The sequence below is a fragment of the Protomyctophum bolini genome, assembly GCF_963924005.1.
Source record: "Protomyctophum bolini genome assembly, chromosome: 6".
Lineage (NCBI taxonomy): Eukaryota > Metazoa > Chordata > Actinopteri > Myctophiformes > Myctophidae > Protomyctophum > Protomyctophum bolini.
In genome coordinates, this window is record NC_137867.1 from 18,472,447 (window position 1) to 18,492,994 (window position 20,548).

General features: G+C 43.3%; 1 protein-coding gene across 1 annotated transcript; it reads left to right on the forward strand.

Annotated features, from left to right (window-relative positions):
• Positions 1-18,898: 18,898 nt before the first annotated feature.
• htr1aa (5-hydroxytryptamine (serotonin) receptor 1A a) lies at positions 18,899-20,161 on the forward strand (the record flags this gene model as incomplete). The annotated part of the gene is made up of 1 exon (XM_080765725.1): positions 18,899-20,161. One exon carries the CDS (start codon positions 18,899-18,901, stop codon positions 20,159-20,161), a length of 1,263 nt encoding a protein of 420 aa, XP_080621851.1.
• Between the last annotated feature and the right edge of the window lie 387 nt (positions 20,162-20,548).

A 20,548-nucleotide genomic window follows, 5' to 3' on the forward strand; every position in this document is an offset into this window, starting at 1 on the left:
CAAATCTTGTTTATTGTCCTTTGCTGTCGCTGGTGTGGTTCTGCAGGGTACTGATGGTGTTGCTCTCGTTTGCGTTTGCGTTCCGGCTTCCTGCGGTTGCGTCGCGTCGGGCTGCCTGCTGTTGCACTCGTTTACGTTGCATCTTTTGCGTCGACTGCCACAATTTCGGCCGGTTCTGTCATTTCACCTCATTTCACCTAACTTGTGGACACTGCCTGTCATCTGCAGAAGAACGTGATGGTTCACGGTAAGTATCTGTTTTTGTATTCTTTGCTGCTGGTAGGGTAGGGCTGGTAGGGTAGGGCTCCTACTCCTAGGGTAGGTTTTTGCGTTGCATCGCAAACTAAGCACTTTGGCACAGGCATGGAGCTCCTGGTTTACTGGGATGGGGTTCGATTCCCTGCTGCGCCCGGCAACAGGCATCCTTTTGCACAATAGAGCGTCGCAGTCCCTCCCCCTTTCAGAACGACGAGTGGCCCAGGAAATTATTCTCCATTTCATTTTCTCCACAGGCATTTCAAAACTTATTTATTGAAAGACCTTTAAGCGTCGTACGAATCCAACTCTTGTCGTGACAAATCATGACAACACACACTTTTGGACCAAATAATTACAAAGAAGAACAAAACGTGTTGTAACCTGCCGTTTTATCTACTTTCTAATTCTTTGTTTGGCCCGAAAAATTGTGTTTGTCATGATTGGTCCGAATGTTCACTCGAAAATTCCTGCCGAAGTTCGAGTCCTAAAATAAGGGCTAGGGTATAGCCTTAACACACACACACACACACACACACACACACACACACACAGAGTCAACAATGAACGAGTGATGTATATCGTCACATCAGTTATCCATGAATGGCCATATGTCAAGCTCTTCTGTAGTTCACTTGCCATGATAACGGGTAAGCTATAGTATCATTGAAGTATCTGAATGCTCAATTCTCCCCAGGGAAGATTCCATTATAGCTCTACTAGAGTGTAGACAGAAAGGGCACAGTACCTTTCCACCATATGATTCTTATAGTCTACTCAGATCATCAAGTCTGACAACCTGCAAATCAGTTGGCAGTATGGGCCTCATCATGGTGTCCAGAAGACTTTCGGTGACCAGTGACATGATTTATTCATTCATTAATGATTAATGATGATTAATGATTTCTTGGATTTTTCCAGTGTCACGGTGCGGGGCAGAGAGGTGTAGGACCCAAGCGCAGACACTGTGGTTCAAATGCAAGGGAGTTTATTAACTCAAACAGGGAAACAGGAAAAAAGACAGGAACACGAGGAGACTAGGAATTAAATTAGGACTAGTAGGAGCACATAGAAAATAGTTACTGGGAATATGGAAAATACAGGCGCTAACTAAATACTGTGACTTACAAATAACGAATCAACAGAGAACTGAAGTGAAAACACAAGGGCATAGACAAGGACTAACTAGACACGGGTGAACTGCACCGTGAACACAACTGACAAATCAACCTAGGGATTGGCTGGGAGACTCACAAGACACAGGTGGAGAAAACTAGACTAATCACAAGGTAGACAAGACGGGTACAGAACTGCTGCAGGAAGGCACAACACAATATTACAAAATAATGGTACACAAGTAAAAGGTGAAACTCAAACTGGAACTAAGGAAAGCACAATACTTCACGGTAGAAGAGTGGAGGACAGAATACTCCACAGTTCTATTTCGCCATTTAAATAATAATATGAATAACTAGAAATGTCACAATTTTGAAAAAGTGTGGTTGCTGGCTTACATAGGCCCATTGTGTTTAGAGCTTTACCAGTGTGCCAAACACGGGAAACACAGACAGACATGTATAATGTTCAACAATACACATTTATTGCATTTATGCTGTATTGTATGCTTGTAACATATAGATTACTCAGTCTCACGGTGCACATTCTGCTATGACATGGAATCTAATATGCTTGTGTTTGCTGCACAGATGCTGTTATTGGGCAAGCTGCCTTGAAGTCTGTGTAGTGGGGTGTGGTGCCTGAAGTGCTGATAACATTATGTAGACTAGAGCATCTTGGGTGGATTGCTATTGGGTGGAGTCTGTAGACTATATAAAGGGGAATGGTTCAGTTTAGTGTGGGGTGGGCTGCCATGGGAAGAGTTTTATGTGCTGCTCGAGTCCGGCAGGCGGGGTTGTGGGGTGGGAAATTTCAAATTTGGTATATCGTTTTTCTTTTATTGGCCTAAAATATTGTCTATATTATACATACATTCATGAATCCACTTGCTGACCGGCTGTCGGTATTGAGCAATTGTTTTATAGGGGTTTATATGTGACCATACCATATCCTATAGGCAAAAATGTCAAACTTTCCTTATGCTTTAAGTATAGCATGTGACATGTCAAACTAGGATGATTCTGAATCTATTTCAAGCATTAGTTTTGCACAAAAACACACAAAAAACAGCCATTGCAATCGTCACAAATGTGATGAGGTCAGCACATTTTGGGGAATTTGGGCAAGTGGCTATGGCCGTTTCTAGCCCAAGGAGTGTTTTTTGTGAAAAACTAATGCTTGAAACCCAATACTGACAGCCGGTCAGCAAGTGGATTCATGAATGTATGTATATAGACAATAAGCCAATAAAAAAGACTATATACCAAATTTCCCACTTTAAACAAAAGAAGCCTGTCGGCTGCCGGACTATATTAAGTTATGTTGTTTGAGTTAGCTTGTTTGACTTGGCTTTAGTTGTCCAGTTGTTTTCCACTTATGTTACCCAGGCCTCGAAGACATTAACCCCTTCCCCCACCCCCCTTTTTTCTTTCTTCACCTGCAAGCCTGCCTCCTGGTCCATTCATTGCTGACATTTTAAGGTTTTTTTTACTGACAAACAGCCGATACATAATCCCATTGGTAGCAATTCGCAATTCTGGGAAATTGCAAGTGTGTTTGCTAAGTACAGCATGATGATGATGATGTATGATTGTGACCGAAGGTCACATTTACTATGAAAACCTGCGTCTCCCGTCCGTCCGTCACACCTCCATATATGGTTGCCAATCCATCATGCCTCGTGACATCATGGAGACCCTTAGATCTCCATATATGGATCTGACATCGTGACATCACGTGACATCATGGAGACCCTTAACACCTCCATATATGGTCACGCCTCGTGAAATCACGCCTCCATATATGTCCATCTCCATATATGAAGATCACGACAGTGACATCATCTAACCCTGGATAACCATACATGGAGAAGACTGGATCATCACCTAGATCTGCATATTAGGCCAGCAACTCTACATCTGACCTCAAACCCTTAGATCTCCATATATAGAGCTGACCTGTTCTGACATTCCACATGTTGATCCCTCCCCACCCGTCCTTCCTGTTCTGACATTCCATATGTTGATCTGACCTCATCAAACCCTGTACACTCAAGACACGCTCCATATATGGCCAGTACAGAATTGCGTTAGTGTCCTTGACAATGAACCCCTAACTGCTCCAGATGAGTAGGTTAGTGCCTACTCTGTACTGTATGCAGTCGGTGTGACGGCTTTTGTTAAAGGCGCTATTATGCTCCATTTATTTAGCAAATTAATGTAAAATACACAAATATCCACCAGGAGGCAAGCCCTACCTCCCTCCATCTGTCTGTGTTGCAATGTTTTTGGGATATTTTCTATGCATGAAAAGGCATGAAGCAATGCATTGTCAGATAAAAATACCATAATAATCTAGGGCTGTCACGATTAAAGTTGACGATTCATTGCAATTATTTACTTTGTGTACATTTTATTTGTTTAAAAAACATGTTGACTGCACAACCAGTGTAAAACACATGTCAATTCCCTCCTGGGGTTATTACTCCACAAAGAAAACAAAATATTTTCTTTTCATATAAAAAAATAAGTTATGCCTCAATAAATGTATACAACACCCCGGCTTTGAGACATAAATACTTGCAAGTATTGCCATTGCCATTCTTTTACCAAGATTTTCACGTTTTGAGGCATAGGCTTCACTTTATGAAAACATTGATTTCCAATGAGAGGTCTAAATTACTTAGATCTACACAAGAAATATACAATATGATGATAAAAAAGGTTCACTTAACAGCATGGATCTACAAACATGATCCACAATTTCACACCAAAGAGGAACTAATGTGAAACATCAAATTAATTAGTCTAATGATGAATGAAAATCCAAAATATTAATACACGTTACTATTCCTTTGATCTTCTTAGACAGTTTAGTAAGATCTCTAAACGTGTACAATTAAAAGCCAGAAGAAAAGAGTTACTGTATTCAGGAGCTCATCCACTGGAAATGAATTTGAAACAGAATCTTTTACACAACAAATGTACAAATTTGTTAGCTATATTCTGGTCTGGGAAAATGCAGATACATGCTATAAATCAGCCAGTCCATAGGCAATGGAGCATGCAGATGACGCTTAATTGTGTATGCACTCTGGAAGCCCTTTGGAAGCCCATGCATTTCTGTCACTGGGTTCTCAAAAAGTTACATTTTGGTAGGGATTCATGTGATTCATATCATATTTCTTGAGTGTTGAGATATAAAGTCAGAATTGTGAGAAAATAAACAAATGGGCCTAAAATCTGGTAAATAAAAATAACTAGAAATGCGCTTCCATAATTATTATTATTATTATAGAGTGGAATCTGCAAGATTTTAGGAATATGTTATTATTCTTTGCAGTTTGACATGTGTAGTGAATGGAAATGTACTGGGAATCTGGTACTCAAGTAAAAATACAATTACTCCTATAAAATTACTCAAGTAAAATTAAACATTACCATTTGAGTTGAACTACTCAAGTACGAGTAAATCTGGTTAATACATTTGTCAAGTACATTTTCTTACTTGAGTAATTTCTACGGGGGGGGGGGGGGGGGGGTGGGGAGAAAAATGACATTACTGCATCTATCAGATATTAGTTGGGGACGAATCAGGAACAAATATTGACCTAAACCAGATCACACTAGTCAATTTGGAACAAAGAAATGGCTTTCTGCCATGTGGGAAGCCTGGTGACACGAGATCAATTCTATTTACAGTACTACACACACTCAAGAGCCTCTGCCAAGTATCTTGTATTATTTTATGTGGTTACCTGTGGCTACAATTAAGGCATGCCGTATATGGCAAGCAGTGAGTGTGGTACTTGGAAATGAATAACTCTGGCTGTGTCCTACAGTTGAGCCAGAGCATAACCAATGAACATTTTACAGAGTATAATTCAAAGTATACAAATATAATTTGAATACCTCACTGAATTGGAGCTCTTCCACTGATTGGTTCTTACAATATTAAGCGGTGCATAAATTATTTGTAAAGTAATCCCTGAAACCACAATATATTAGCAGATCCGGACCTGCCGTGTTATATAACCCATGTTATTATGAGCATCATGTGTATAGGCTGGGAACAGAGAAATGTCCCCCTGCACATTTACCCATTTCAATGCTTTATTGATGTGAGACAACAAGCTGGTACCCTGTAGTTGTTCTACCAAGCTATCCAACCTGCCCAACAGTCATGCACTGTCTCCTTATCTTTTCCTCTCTCTGTCCATCTTTTTGTCTTGCTAGGACTGTTAAAAAGAAGAGAAGAAGAGATAGCACAGGAAGCAGAAGACGAAGAAGCCAATCACCCAGTTGACGGAGTAGATGTAGATGATCACCATGTCCATGTCGAACCGCCAACCACGGGGGGAATCCTCAAAGTCCATTGCGTCCAGACGGTAGCCTCCTCCATGGGGAAACTGCCGTCGGGCTATGGGACTAGCTTGTCTCTGGAAGCCTGGGAATGGGGACAGATTGAGCAACTGGCCACATTCATAGTATAGTGAACACAATTGTTAATTCTCAACTGTGTCAAGGGTGTCTGATTTAAAGGATTGATAAACTTGCCTCCGAAGATGCGAAAAAGTTTCCGGCAGCTTGGGAGAGGCCACTTTGCACAACTTGCTTTTTGGAAGTTCTGTTTCCGAGAGAGGTACTCCTTTGGGAAGAATGTCCTTGCCGTTTGATTCAGCTCTGTAAGAGAGAGGCACATGAACAATCAGAAGATGAGCTCAGACTTAAGTGAAGGCCTCTTATCCTACTTCTTCTCTCCAGAGTCTGTTTAGATTATGCTTGATTTTATGCAATGTATTCAAGCAATCTGAGAAAAAGCACCATCTGCAGCAACACATAGGCCAGCTTCTTTTCACTATAGCTATCTCCTTCTGACCTTGGCTTTGGTAATCAACACAAGAATCTTATCTAAAATCCTTGCCACCTAATCACCACAGAGAGCCCTTAATGTGTCTGCTCAGCCACTCTGCTTTTTTGTCCCTGTCCCTCTCAGTCTCTCATTCCTACTACTAGAAGTAGGCCAAAATGAATCACGTAACATCATTAGGTATTCATAGATATATCCAAATCAGACTTGGATTGCTGTATGACATGATATGTCCCTATCTAATCAGCAACGACAGATTGTGAATATCAAGCTAGATATAAGAAAGTAAGGAATTCAAAAGAAGTAAGTTAACCTTAGGCACAATGAAAATAGGTCACTGAATGCAAATTGTGGTCGACAGAATATGGTGAAGAAAATCCATATATAACAAACTTCATAATTTGTCATGCTACAGTATTATTAATGAATACTTGATGAAACTGTATCCAAATAAAGGTGTGGAATTGTATTACATTATGTCGGCCGGGTCTAGATGACTCATCTGGCCAGAGCTGAGCCAACTGTTTGCTTCTCTCCCTATGGGGCACTTGCAGCTGAGTCCTCTCCACAGTTTAGATTTCAGATTTCATCTTTTTGTCTTCATTATCACCAAATGCTCCCTGAAGACTATAGAAGCTCATGTTTGCATGTTGTGATGCCATAATGCATTATTTACACCTGATGAGCCAAGTACTGTATGACAACATAATTTATGCCTGATTATGTCTACAGTATTGTGATCAATATGCCATATATCCATTTGTATAAATCTACTGTTGTTTGATAGTCTGCAGTAATCATTGCGCTTCAGTTTTAATTAGAGGAACCACACTGTTTCCTCTCACCCTTTTGGAAGAAGACATGCGTGATGACGGTTCTGCAGAGGGGGCAGGGGGTGTTGGTAGGGCTGTTCTTGGCCAGTGTCCTTAGACAGGGTTCACAGAAGATGTGGTTGCAGGGATGGCACATGTACGGGCTGAAGTACACGTCCAGGCACACGGCGCAGATATAACCCTCTCTGTCCCCTGCACTTAGATCCTCATCGTCCTCACTGCTGCTGCTGGACGGGTTCCCTGTCGAACTCTTTGTGTAAAAGGAGAGATATTAAGGGGAGAGATATTAACTGCCCCAAGGACAAATGCTTTTTTCACCCTTTAAGGTCCTCTGACCTGATCTCCCTTTGAAGTATTTTTATAATTACAAAAACCTTTCCTGCATAGAGAAATTTCAGAAGGATATCGGTGTTATTTTGTTCTATCGCCATGTATTTCTTTTAATGACTGTCAATAATTTATTAAAAGTGCAGTAAGTGATATGTGATTGTTAAAATAAGTGTTAAATAGTTCTATATTCTGATAGTAAACACAACATGTTTATTCAGCTCTTTCATAAACAGAAAATATACATTTTCAGGTCGGGGCTCCAACTTCATCCAATTAGGAGAGAGAACTTATACGAAAACTTATAAGAAGAGACGAAACAAATGAGCAGACTAAATTGGAATTGGATCACAAGCTGATAAATTATCGTTGAGGGTGATTTCTCTACTGACTCGATGGGATTTGTAATTTATGGATTATTAAAGAGCTAGAGGAATCAAGCCCCTGTTACTGAAAAAATACTTTCTAGCAATGATTATAGTATCACAATATAGAACTTTTTAAAAAAACAAAAAACATTGTTTTAACCTACAGCCGTGTATGAGTTTCTCTGCCTCTTGGTCAGTTCACACTTGAAAAAGAGACTTCATTGTGATTTCAGTGTAATGACCAGTTTTGTGCCCAAGGGGAGCTCCAAGGACCTCCCTGTCACATGACCACTGCCTCCCAAGGAGTGTTTTTTAAAATGGAACAAACACAACAGAGCTTTTTACACAATTATTTATAGTAACGCTATAGAGACACTGTGGCTATTGGTAGAGCAGTCAACGGTTTAGAATGTTACATATTTTATACAGTAATAGTATACACACACGCAATATAAAGTCCAAGTTACACCTCGGCACATCTGTGTGTATATGGAGGATGCGCATATAAATGGTCTGAACAATTGTGACGCATTGTCAATGCAGTAACCGCGGAAGGGAGTGGCCCCCAGACGCCCACCACATGACCGGAATTATAATATTCACCAAAACCAGACCAGAACTCTCACCATGGGACTCAGGCAATCAATTAATACCTTTGCAAGGACTATAATATAGTCCTTTCAAAGGTATTAATTGATTGCCATCAGGGTTCGTTCAGATCTTTGGACTTGTATGAAATGCTTGCCACATTATGAACGAACCCTGATTATATTTGTTTGTCATCGTTCCTGAAAAACCTTCTTGGATATTTTCTTTTCAGCTGGCCTGTTCTATGCAGTGTCGCTGTGGCACAAAGTTGCATAATAGTAATATAGACACAATTCCATCAGCCAGAAACAGTGTGCTTATTATGTAATCACTCACTGTATCTATCCAAATTATGGAAGAAATCAATCATACGTGATCTGTAGAATGAGGAATACATACTAAAAGTCTTAACAATCAAAGCAGCTGAGGTTTTCTTTTTAATCAACTTAAAATTAGAAACCACCGTTTCCAATTTAGCAGTCGTAATAATTATTGTCTACTGCAGATCTGCAGTAGACAATCAAGCTGGAATCTGTTCTTTTGTGTGGGTCGTTTTTGAAGGGCTATCTGCCCAAGCCTCATCGTGCAACTAATTCAAATGTAACCCCACTTTAAACCACACAGACAATTGCCATTGAGATGAGCTGGCCGCTGATAATCCTGTTGTGAGTCACTGTCTACAACATGAACACATGCGGATACAAACATGCATGTAATGCACATGCAGTCGTGTACAGACATACACAACAATAGACCGAAAACATAATGATAATATTAAAGCTTCATCTGTTTATTTTATTTCTCTAAATATTTGTCCCACGATTTTCGGAACCCATTTTTTTCACCCAGTGTCAATTGTCTAATGATTAAACAATAGACAATTGACACTGGGTGAAACAAATGGGTTACAAAAATGTAATCCTGGGCTCTACACTACCTCTGCCAACCTGGGGAGAGCAACGGGATGACCTCATTCTTCCTTTACTGCATGAGGAGTCCAAGCCACTTCTTTTCACCTGACAGGGGGGAGTTTCCCCAGTTGGACGTAGAGCGTGGAAAAGAACACGTTATTTTAACCAGTTCCTTTCCCCTCCATCAGGTGCCCTGGCTGGCCAGGTGGAGGCAGTATAGAGACCAGGTTTACTGCATGTTTTTTGTGAGGGTACCACTACCTACCCTAGGGGACACGGGGAGAACATTCGAACTCCACACAGGAAGGCCCTTTCGCCAACCCCACCTAGGGTATGGGCACTGATGGCACGGAGCAGAGAACACACCACAGCACCCACAGCGTTTCCAGCGGGAATCGAACTCGGGACCTTCTAGCTGTGAGACGATAGTGCTACCGACTACGCCATCGTACGTAATTTTCTTTCTCCCACACACACACGCACACAAATACCATATAGACATGGGCTGTATTTTGCTTATGTACCAGGTCTTATTACTTAACTTAAGACCTGGAGGCGTGATCAATGCCATTTGGCTATTCTGAGTGGCCAAAGTGCATTGGCCACGCCTCCAGGTCTTAAGTAATAAGACCTGGTACTTAAGACACGCAAAATACAGCCCTATAGTCTGTAAACTAAGTAAAAAAAATGCCTTTTCTACCAGAACAGAGCTAGTTTCCCAATTCCATGTAGGAAAAGAGTTATTGAAGCAGTCTTTCTTTCTGTGTTGGACTATGGAGATCTATAGAAAAGCTGCTCCTTCTGTCCTCAAGCCCTTGGATGCAGTTTATCACTCTGCTCTGAGATTTATACCCGGTGAACCTTATAGAACTCATCACTGCATCCTATATGACAGAGTGGGCTGGCCTTCCTTGGCCGACAGGCGAAATAAACATTGGTATTTGTTTGTTTTTAAAGGAATTGATGGGACTTTTGTCACGACTATGGTCGTGTGTGGTTATGATTAATTATGAGTGTTATGATTTATGAGTGTTATTTTGGATTATAAATATATATATGTTTATTGCTAATAGTATATATATATTTATATGGTGGTATATTGTTATAGTATATATATATGTATGTGGATTATCTTAGGCCTAGATGTCTTCTAATATATATATATATATCTATATCTGTGCAGCAGTTGTTATGAACCTGTATTAGACTAACTCTCCTCCCATGCAGAGGATACTAATGGGTTTTCAGACAGACTGATTGTCATCAGCTGTGTGGCTGGGGTAACCCTGTTGGCCATGACCATGGAGGTCTGATCAACCTCCCTGATTGGCTGACGGTCACGTGAGCGAGCTAGCGGCCGCGGCTCTCTCACTACATAGCCCATTCATGCCCAGCCCAGCGCTGGGGAAACACTTCCAAGGTCTTTCCCCCATCCGTCGTACTACAACTACATGTCGCCAACTGTTTTGTTCCTTTATTTTGTGAAGCTGAACTTTTGTTAGACAAGTTATTCCCTTCGGAAAGGAATAACCTTAGTTTTGTTTTTGGATTCCGTTTATTATGTTCATGCGAGTTAAAGAGCCATTTATTTTGTAAACTATTGTTGATTCTTATAATTTATTCATTATACTATTGAATAAATCCTTGTATTAAGGCCTTGGTTTCCGTTTCTCTCATATATTACATTACCTTTACCCCTAGACATATGGTTTTGTAACATATTTGGGAGCCCGTCCGTTTCAAAAAACAAATTAAGGATTCAGTTGTTCAGTTGGTTATGTTTTTTGTTTTGCTAGTATTGCTTTTGGTGGTAGACGGATTGGGGAGTATTAATGGTGAGTATGTTGCTCGCACCAGTTTGAGTAGCAGATTTTGTTGCGGTGGTATGGCCTCTGATGACCAGGGTGCTAGTACGGATGTCCTGTCGCTTGAGGAGCTACAGCAGTGCTCATATTGGGAATTGTACAGTATTGCCAAACAATTTAACGTTCCTTTACCGCACGGTACCAAAAAGAAAGAGGCGATTTTCGCAGCTGTCTCACGGCAGTTGTTTTCACAGGGAGTCATTACGATGCTGTCAGATGAGAGTGAGAGTGTATATTAAAGCTCTGCTGGGTTGGAATCCTGTAACATATAGGACATGCTCCAGTCACTGGCTCACACTAAAGGTTCCAAATGTAAACACAGAATTGGGGAAAACAGCCTTTTGTTTTAGTGGCCCAACCACGTAGAAAAACCTACAGCTTAAATTACACACGGTCAATTTAAATCTTTGATTGCAGACTTACTGTTCTATTTTGTTGTTTTTGTTTATTGCTTTGAAAATGTTGTAATATGTTGTACGAAACATGCACGCATGCACGCACGCACGCACGCACACACACACACGCACACACACGCGCACACACACACACACACACACACACACACACACACACACACACACACACACACACACACACACACACACACACACACACACACACACACACACACCGCCTATAATGCTACAAGCTCTATCACTGCATGTGACAAAAACACCTTGAACAATGAACTTGTAAATAGCATATCATTGCTAAAAACCCCAAACCAAACAATTGTACACTCAGTGCTCATTTGCAACTCTGAGAATGTACAAATGTATAACCAAACAAACCGGACAAGGTCCCTTTGGTTACATTTGTGCAACCTCATGAGTTAACCATATTATTTTTTACAGTGCACCATGTTTGGCTGTGGTGTGGTCTCCTCCCAACCCTCCTCCATACGTGTCTCACCTGTCTGTTTTCTTGCAGTTGACTCTGTCTCCATCTCTCCCTCCTCCTCTGCCTCCTCCTCAGACACCGCATCCTGTTTCTCTCTCTTTTACTCGTCCTCCTATCGGCCAGCACCAGAGCAGAAGGTGTCAGCATCAGCGGGGTCAGGGTCTCCGACACACCACTCATCCCTTCCTCCACTCCCTCCTCTTCTTCCTCGTCTCCTTCTTCCACTTCCACTACCCCTTCTTCCTGCACCTCCTCCTCCTCCTCCTCCTCTTCCTCCTCTCCCAGCTCAGAGCCTGCTGGAGGCCGGAGGCGTGTCTGGGACCCACGGCTGCTCCGCGTGGACTGGCCCGCCCCCTCCCCCGCCCTCACCGCTACCCAGAATGCATCTGGCTCTGTGGGGGTGTGACGCGTAGTGCGATCAGGCACCCTGGCAGCCATTCTTGCTGATGGTCTTTGTGATGTCGAAGTTGTGGCTCCGTTCCTGATGGAAGATCGATATAAGCCGGAGGATGTGGGGCCCACGGCTGGTCGGGGCGACTGGGAGCCAGTGCGGGTGCTGCTCGTCTGCCTAGGAGAAGTTTGATCTCTCTGCATTCTCTCCAATCCCTCACTTTCCATCCCTCTCTGTTGAACGTAGGAGTAGCTCTCACACATAGTCCTTCTCCCTTCGTCTCTGGGTCTCTCTTGGTCCATTTCAGTTCTCTCCGTATTCCTCTGCATTCGCCTTTCTCGTTCCATGTCATCGTCCCTAACTCCAACACTCTCCTCACTTGCATCGTCCCTGTCACTGTTCCGCCTTCTCAGACCAACATTCTCCCTGGTCTGGTCCACGCTGTGAGCCTTTCTGTGGGCTTTCCTCCCCGGCAGGGCAGGCCTCACCAGGTGCTCCCCCACAGTGGAACTTCCTTCTCCAGCCGGGTTTGTACTCCTCAGGTGTACCTCCAGATATGGAGACTCGGCCACCCCTGTGCGTTGTCTCTCACCGCTCCCTCCATTGGTGTCTCCATCTCCACCACCTCCACCTCTGTCTGGACCATGTACACAAGTGGCTCCCACACGGGAGCTCATGATGACGCTTTTACCTGGTCCAGCCCCGACCAGCCAACATGGCCTTATCCTTCGCCTGGTTCCCACTCACTTACCCTGTTTGCCCCTCACTCTGCCTCTCTCTAACTTGCTCTTTGACCTTTCACTCTTGCCTTCTGTCGCTTTCTCTTCTCCTCCCCTCCCCCTCCCCCCTCTCTCTGGTTGTGTCTGCAGTAGTTCTGGATGGCCTAGGTCGGAGCTCTTGTTCTGAGGGCTGAGCGAGGAGCCTTCCAGCTCAACGTCGACCCCCCGGTCATTAACAGAGGTGAGCAGTGTAACTCTCAGTCCTGTGCCATGTCCTGCCCCAGTTAGCTCCCCTGGGACATTCCACACTGTTGACAAAGCCAAAGCCCCCCACTGAGCCCCACTACAATGGGTGCAATGGGTCCCGGGAGGCCTATGAAAAACACACTGCTGTGCCGCAACAATATAGACACTGAACACACAAAAAAAGGTGAAATAACCAGAGTCACCTATTTTTCTCCAACTAACATGGTGTCAGCTTTTTCTCTTTCTGGTTGATCAGCAGGGCTGTGAATCAGTGTATACTGATTCATACTGTGTGTGTGTGTGTGTGTGTGTGTGTGTGTGTGTGTGTGTGTGTGCGTGCGTGCGGTATTGACCTTGTTGTCACAGGTCAATAATGGAGGTGAAACCTCCAATAGCCCTCTATTCCTGGCCGAGCCGCACGTTTTGATGTATATTGCTGCAGTTTTCTCAACCGTGCATGGACACATTTACGTTGTTTTGGAAAATTGGAGCATGAAGTGTACATATGTGATACATATTGGCATCAAAATATCCTTGGACTACCAAAGTAAACTAGAAAAGCAGTTGTTGCAGAAACTGCGTGGGCTCGCTGATGTACCCGTAATGTACTGTATATGATGAAAATATGATAGAAAATGTATTATAAATGTATTATAGCTGAAGATTTCTTTTTTCAATTCCAACAAAAATGAACCATTGGCCCGGCGCTGTGATGATGGATTGTGCCATATTCAGTCAGTGCCATCCCAGGAAGCGGCAGAGGTTTGAATGTGTTGTTATAGCAACCACAGATAGCACCTCTGTGTGATCCTATAAAGATCTGGCCCTTCCTCATGCAAAAACTACAAAAGAAATAAACGTAAAAAGTCAAATACAATCATAAATAACTGCATAATGCAGATTTCTAGCACAAAGTATGTGGAAGTAGATGCCAAAAAAGTGGCTGTAGAGAACTAATGTGTGCTCACTGGAGCGAGCCCAAAACCCAGATGTTCTAAATATCTACAAGCTCACAGCACATCACATTCTAGATCTTTCTTTTCAAAATCTTTTTATTTTGGTTTTATAAAAGTATGAGTGTCAAGTCACAGGTTCATAGAAAAATAATAAAACATCAGATTTTAGTATCAGTGACTGAGGTAAACAAACGTACTGTATAAATCACAGAGATCGTGTAGATCTGCTGTTTTCGAATAGCCAGAGTATTAGGTAGTTAATTGACTTTTTGTATTAATAAATAATAAATTGAGTTTCTCGGTGAAAGTATGAAGGAATGGGGAGGGTCCAAAGTTATTATACTGTTATGCTGTTGCATCGAGCTCACAATAAGTGATAAAAAAACAAAAATCACACCTGTGTGAACTGAGCGGTGCAAATAGTACTGTACTGTATTACTCGTACTGTACTGCTCGTACTGTACTACTCATACGGCACTGTACTGTACTGTAGAACTCATACTGTACTGTACAGTACTACTCGTACTGTACTGTGGGACTCATACTGTACTGTGTACTGTACTGTACTGTTGTAACCTCTGTGCCCAGAGTCACATTGTTTCTATGTATTTTTTGTTTGCTATGCTTCATTTGCATGTATTTTATATGAAATTTTCCTATTCATCTGCTGGACTATATGCTACAAGAAGCCAGGGAGATGCATGTGTTGCTACGGCAACAAGTCGTGATTGAGAGACCCCGCCCACAGCTCACCTGGCTGATGGAGTGATGGTCAATCACAATGTTTGGGCCACCTGGAGAGTTTGACTCTGTCAGTCCAGAGTGGAGGTGAACAGAGAGACAGACAGGCTACTGGAGAAGCAAAAGGAATATTTCCCAAGTCTTGCCATTCTTTCCTTTTTGGATTATTCTCTGAATAGTGGATTCTACCATTGGATTTAGAGACCTTCTTTTCGTTCTGGAGTTTGGATTTCGATTGAGGACGGACTTTGCGGAACGGTGTAAAGGGTGGTAAGTAGAGACTTACCACTACACAGCATTGACTGGGTTCCATTTCATTTATTTATAAGAGGAGACTTGCCACTACACAGCATTGACTGGGTTCCATTTCATTTATTTATAAGAGGAGACTTACCACTACACAGCATTGACTGGGTTCCATTTCATTTATTTATAAGAGGAGACTTACCACTACACAGCATTGACTGGGTTCCATTTGATTTATTTTTTGGACATCTAAGTTTAGTGTTGGACAGCGCCAGGACACTTGAGATTTACACCCATTCTTTTTGAGGCAGTTTTATTTTATTCTGATTTCATTAAGTGAACGTTTTGCTATTGAAAACATAATTTTGTTTTGATTTAATAAATTACAGTTAAACTTATTTACTGATTTCTTTAGTTATTCTTATTCTGAACTGACCCACCACCTCCCTCATTTTTGCTATATAATTGGTTCCTTAATTGTTATTGTTGCAACCGCTGTACTGTACTGTACTGTACTGTACTGTACTGTACAGATTTTACGGGGGCCGGTTTCGAATTGCAGCCGTCCGTAGGTGCCCTTTGAGAGCGGTTTTGAAGGAGTCAAGCGATTCACATGTCTTAATGACTGTTGGTAGGGCGTTCCACATTTTGGTGGCATAGGAGCGAAAATAATTTAGTCCCTTGTTTTTGCCGAATCTGGGTGGTACATGGTTTGTTGCACTCCCTCTGGTGTTGTGGGTGTGGACTTCCTTTACATTAAGGAAGTATTTAGACAGGTACATGGGTATCTTGGTGGTGTATCGAATCTTGTGGACCAGACCCATTGCAAGATGCTGTACTCTGTCGTTGACTCTAAGCCATCCCAGCCTGTCAAAGTGGGCAGGCGTGAGGTGGGTTCGGGGGGTGAGGCCAAGTAGGAGCCTGACCAGTTTGTTTTGGGAGGTCTGGAGCCTTGTTTTAAGGGCCTTTGAGGTGCTGTGGTACCAAGAGGTGCATGCATAGTCAAAGAAGTCTTGTACGAGGGCTCCTGTTAAGGTCTTCAAGGTGTTTTTGTTGACCAGTGAGGAGATCCTGTAAAGGAATCTTGTTCTTTGATTGACTTTTTTGATTACTATTAGTGTGTGTGGGCTCAACTTGTGCGTGCATCCCAACATGTTACTGACCAATATATAGTCAGTCTGCATTGGCCCAAAATGATCCATTTATAGTATCCTATATCGCCTATAGGTGCATACATGACGTGTGTGTGTGTGTGTGTGTGTGTGTGTGTGTGTGTGTGTGTGTGTGTGTGTGTGTGTGTGTGTGTGTGTGTGTGATGTGTGGGATAGTGCATACAGGGGGTCTACTCTGTTGAATGAAGGTTAAGTTAATGATTAACTCACAGACCCTAGGGGTACATGCACACTCACGCACGACACATAAACGCATACAGATATTGCAGTTAAGCACATGCACATAATTTGGAAGGGACCTTTTGACTTTATATGTATATTGTTTGATGCTTGATTGATAATTGTTGACTCCATTGTAGGGAGAAACTACCAGCTGTGAGTGTGTGGGGAACATGCCAACAGTGTGAGGGTTTGTTTGAGTATACTCTATGTGACACTTAGTAACTGGTTTAATTGAGGAATCAATTCAGGTTGTCCTCCCACTTCCACTCAGTCAACGTATATGACTGTGTGGACTGTGTGACTAGGGGGCTCCATTTTCGTTCGATCTTTCTAAATACACTGTTTGGGGATTTAGCAGTGGGGAAGGAGTGTTCCCCCACTAAAGTTGGTATTTTGGTTACCTGAAGGGCTCCATTTGCATCACCGTTAAACCCTTTATCATTCATTACTCATGCATCATTTTCATTTGACCTGGCAACAACAACAACAACAACAAACTTGGCCTCACTCCCCGAACCCACCGAACCCCTGCCCATTTTGATAGGCTGGAATGGCTTAGGGTTGACGACAGAGTACAGCATCGTGCAACAATCGCTACACCACCAATGTATACCCATGTGTAGTATTTGTGTATACCTGTGACGGGTAACCTGTCCAAATACTTCCTTAATGTCAACGAAGTCCACACTCACAACACCAGAGGGAGTTCAACAAACCTCATAAACACATGAAAAACTTGAAACAAAAATCATGGCACTCCGTCTTTAAGTCTGAGTCCCCCCCACCCCTTTCTCCCCGGTACGTTTTTCCCCTTTTTACTTTCTTTCTTTATATGATTTCCTGATCTTATTTTTAGAAGTGTAAAAAAGTCCACTGAGCTTCTCCACAGTAGCTTATTATATGAGAAAAGAGTAGCGCCTATATGTTGCAGCCATGCGGTGACTGAGTGTCTGAGGGGTTTATTTATTTGCAGTGATCTGCAGCCTGATATCTCCACATGCAGGGTCAGTCCTCATGTCCCGCTGAGAAAGGCTCACGCTGAAACGCGTCTGTGTATCCGTGGTGCCCATGCCTTGTAATAAAGCAGAAGATTTTGAAGTGAGTGCTGGTCATCTTGTTATTCTTATCGTATTTTATTTTAACCGTGGAACGCTAAAAGACTATAGTTTGACGAGTGCTCGCAGTTAGGGTCCTATCCCTGTCAAGCTGCAAATGTGGACTGGAATCTGTCAAATAAATACACACACACACACACACACACACACACACACACACACACACACACACACACACACACACACACACACACACACACACACTATGCTCGCCAGGAGTCCATGCAGTACCCGCCATGTCCAGAAGATGGCAACAGGCGTCCGCTCTGGACTGGAGCGTGGCGCTGTCCTTGGTACTGAATCCACTTGCTTGTTTCAACATGTTGCTTCTTTCCCCCACATGATGAGACGCGACTTTAACGCTTTGTCCTTTATTTGACGTGCATGTCTCAAGTCGTAGCCTATTTAATTATTATTGTGTCCCGATTGCTGTTCAACGTTGTTTTAATTTAAAAGCGGCTTAATTGAGTGAAAATAATGAAAAGAAATATTTTAACGACAGTCGAGGAAATCTGACTAGTGTCTGAATGTTATTATTTAAGCAGTGTTATTTGTACTTGGGCACAACACTATTAATGAAAAACTAAATGTAATCCACTAAAAAAAAAAAGTATATGAAAGGGGAACCTAAAAGTCTGGAGACGTGCAAAAGAAGGAAAAGCAGAGGAGAGCTCTCACCTCCCCATCGGTTGTCTGCAACAGAGGACCGAGTGCACAGGAACAAAACTCCAGAGCGACCTCCTCGCGGTCTGACGTATCCCAAGCTACTGGTATAAATTAATTCACGGCGTCACCGTGCAGGCTCAGATGACTCGCAGTATCAGTGAGTCAACATTAAACAGGCTACAACAGTCACAGCCCGGCCCCACACACACATAAAACACGTCTGCGTCATGCGTCCCGACGGTACCGAGTCGGAAACTCCGATGGACCCTGACAGTAAGCACAACAGTATACCGGTGGCGTGAGGGACTGACTGTAGCTACCGCGCTCCCCCTGTTGCTTGTTCCCTCTGTCGTGGACAAGTGCGCCCTGAGCGCGCCGGGTGAGGGTGAATTATGGATTTCACGACAAGCACCAATGGCAGCAATGCGACCACCAGGTTTCCCGACGTCGTTGCCGACTGGGACGGGATTGACAACGGCACAGCGTCTGGGTCTCCCTCTCAGCCGGACCTGAGTTACCAGATTATCACCTCTCTATTCCTGGGGGCCCTAATCCTCTGCTCCGCATTTGGGAACTCGTGCGTCGTGGCCGCAATCTACCTGGAGAGATCGCTCCAGAATGTGGCCAACTACTTGATCGGTTCTCTGGCCGTCACAGACCTCATGGTGTCGGTTCTGGTGCTGCCCATGGCGGCCCTCTATCAAGTTCTAAACAAATGGACCCTGGGGCAGGCGGTCTGCGATATATTCATCTCCCTGGACGTATTGTGTTGCACATCATCCATCCTGCATCTGTGCGCCATTGCCCTGGACAGGTTTTGGGCCATAACAGACCCCATTGACTATGTCAACAAGCGAACACCGAGGCGAGCTGCGCTTCTGATTAGTGTGACTTGGTTGGTCGGTTTCTCCATCTCAATTCCTCCTATGTTAGGCTGGAGGAGCGCCGAAGACAGGGCTGACCCTGACGCCTGCACAATAAGCCCGGACCCGGGCTACACAATCTATTCCACTTTCGGGGCTTTTTACATCCCCCTTATTCTCATGCTGGTCCTGTACGGGAGGATATTCAAGGCGGCTCGGTTCCGAATTCGAAAGACAGTGAAGAAACCAGAGAAAGCAAAAGTGTCAGACAAGTGCGTAACTTTGTCCCCGGTGGTATTTCACAAGAAACCCAACGGAGAAACCGCGGCTAAAGGGAAGCGCAGCATAGGACCCAAAACCAGCCCCCCGTGCGTAAACGGCGCGGTGAAGCTGCACGGAGCGCAGTGCGAGTCGTTGGAAATCATCGAAGTTGTTCACAACTCAAAGACTCATCTGCCTCTGCCCAACACGCCGCAGTCCTCGCAAGGGCTTGAGCACATGAACGAAAAGAATGTTGATGTGAAGAGGAAAATAGCGCTCGCCAGGGAACGTAAAACGGTCAAGACGCTGGGGATCATCATGGGGACATTCATCTTCTGCTGGCTGCCGTTTTTCATTGTGGCGTTGGTACTGCCTTTCTGTGCGGAGAGCTGCTATATGCCCGAGTGGCTGCACGCCATCATAAACTGGCTGGGCTACTCCAACTCCCTCCTCAACCCTATCATTTATGCTTACTTCAACAAAGACTTTCAAAATGCTTTCAAGAAGATCATCAAATGCAGATACCATTAACCTGGCAAAAATCCTGCCATTTGTGTTTACTTAATTTGAACAATTGATTTAAAGGACAGACGGAAATGTAACATTTGACTGACTGTGTGAAATGCCAAAACAAATACTTTCAGGGACAGTCTCCTTGCTGCGTGTAATTGACTGAAGTCTGTTTAAAAAAGAAATCTGGCATCTTCAGCAACTGATAACAAGAGACAAGACAGTGACCTTTTTTATACTGTGCAACCTCCTGTTTATTCAATGTCGTAGCTAGCCTGTATGTATAGGCAACCATCATTGTGTTACCATGCAGGTGTCATAGGTTACAGTGTGCTGAATCCATGCATTCCATCAGATGACCAGAGCAGTGTTTCTGTCCCATATCATGAGCTTTGTAGCACTGAAACA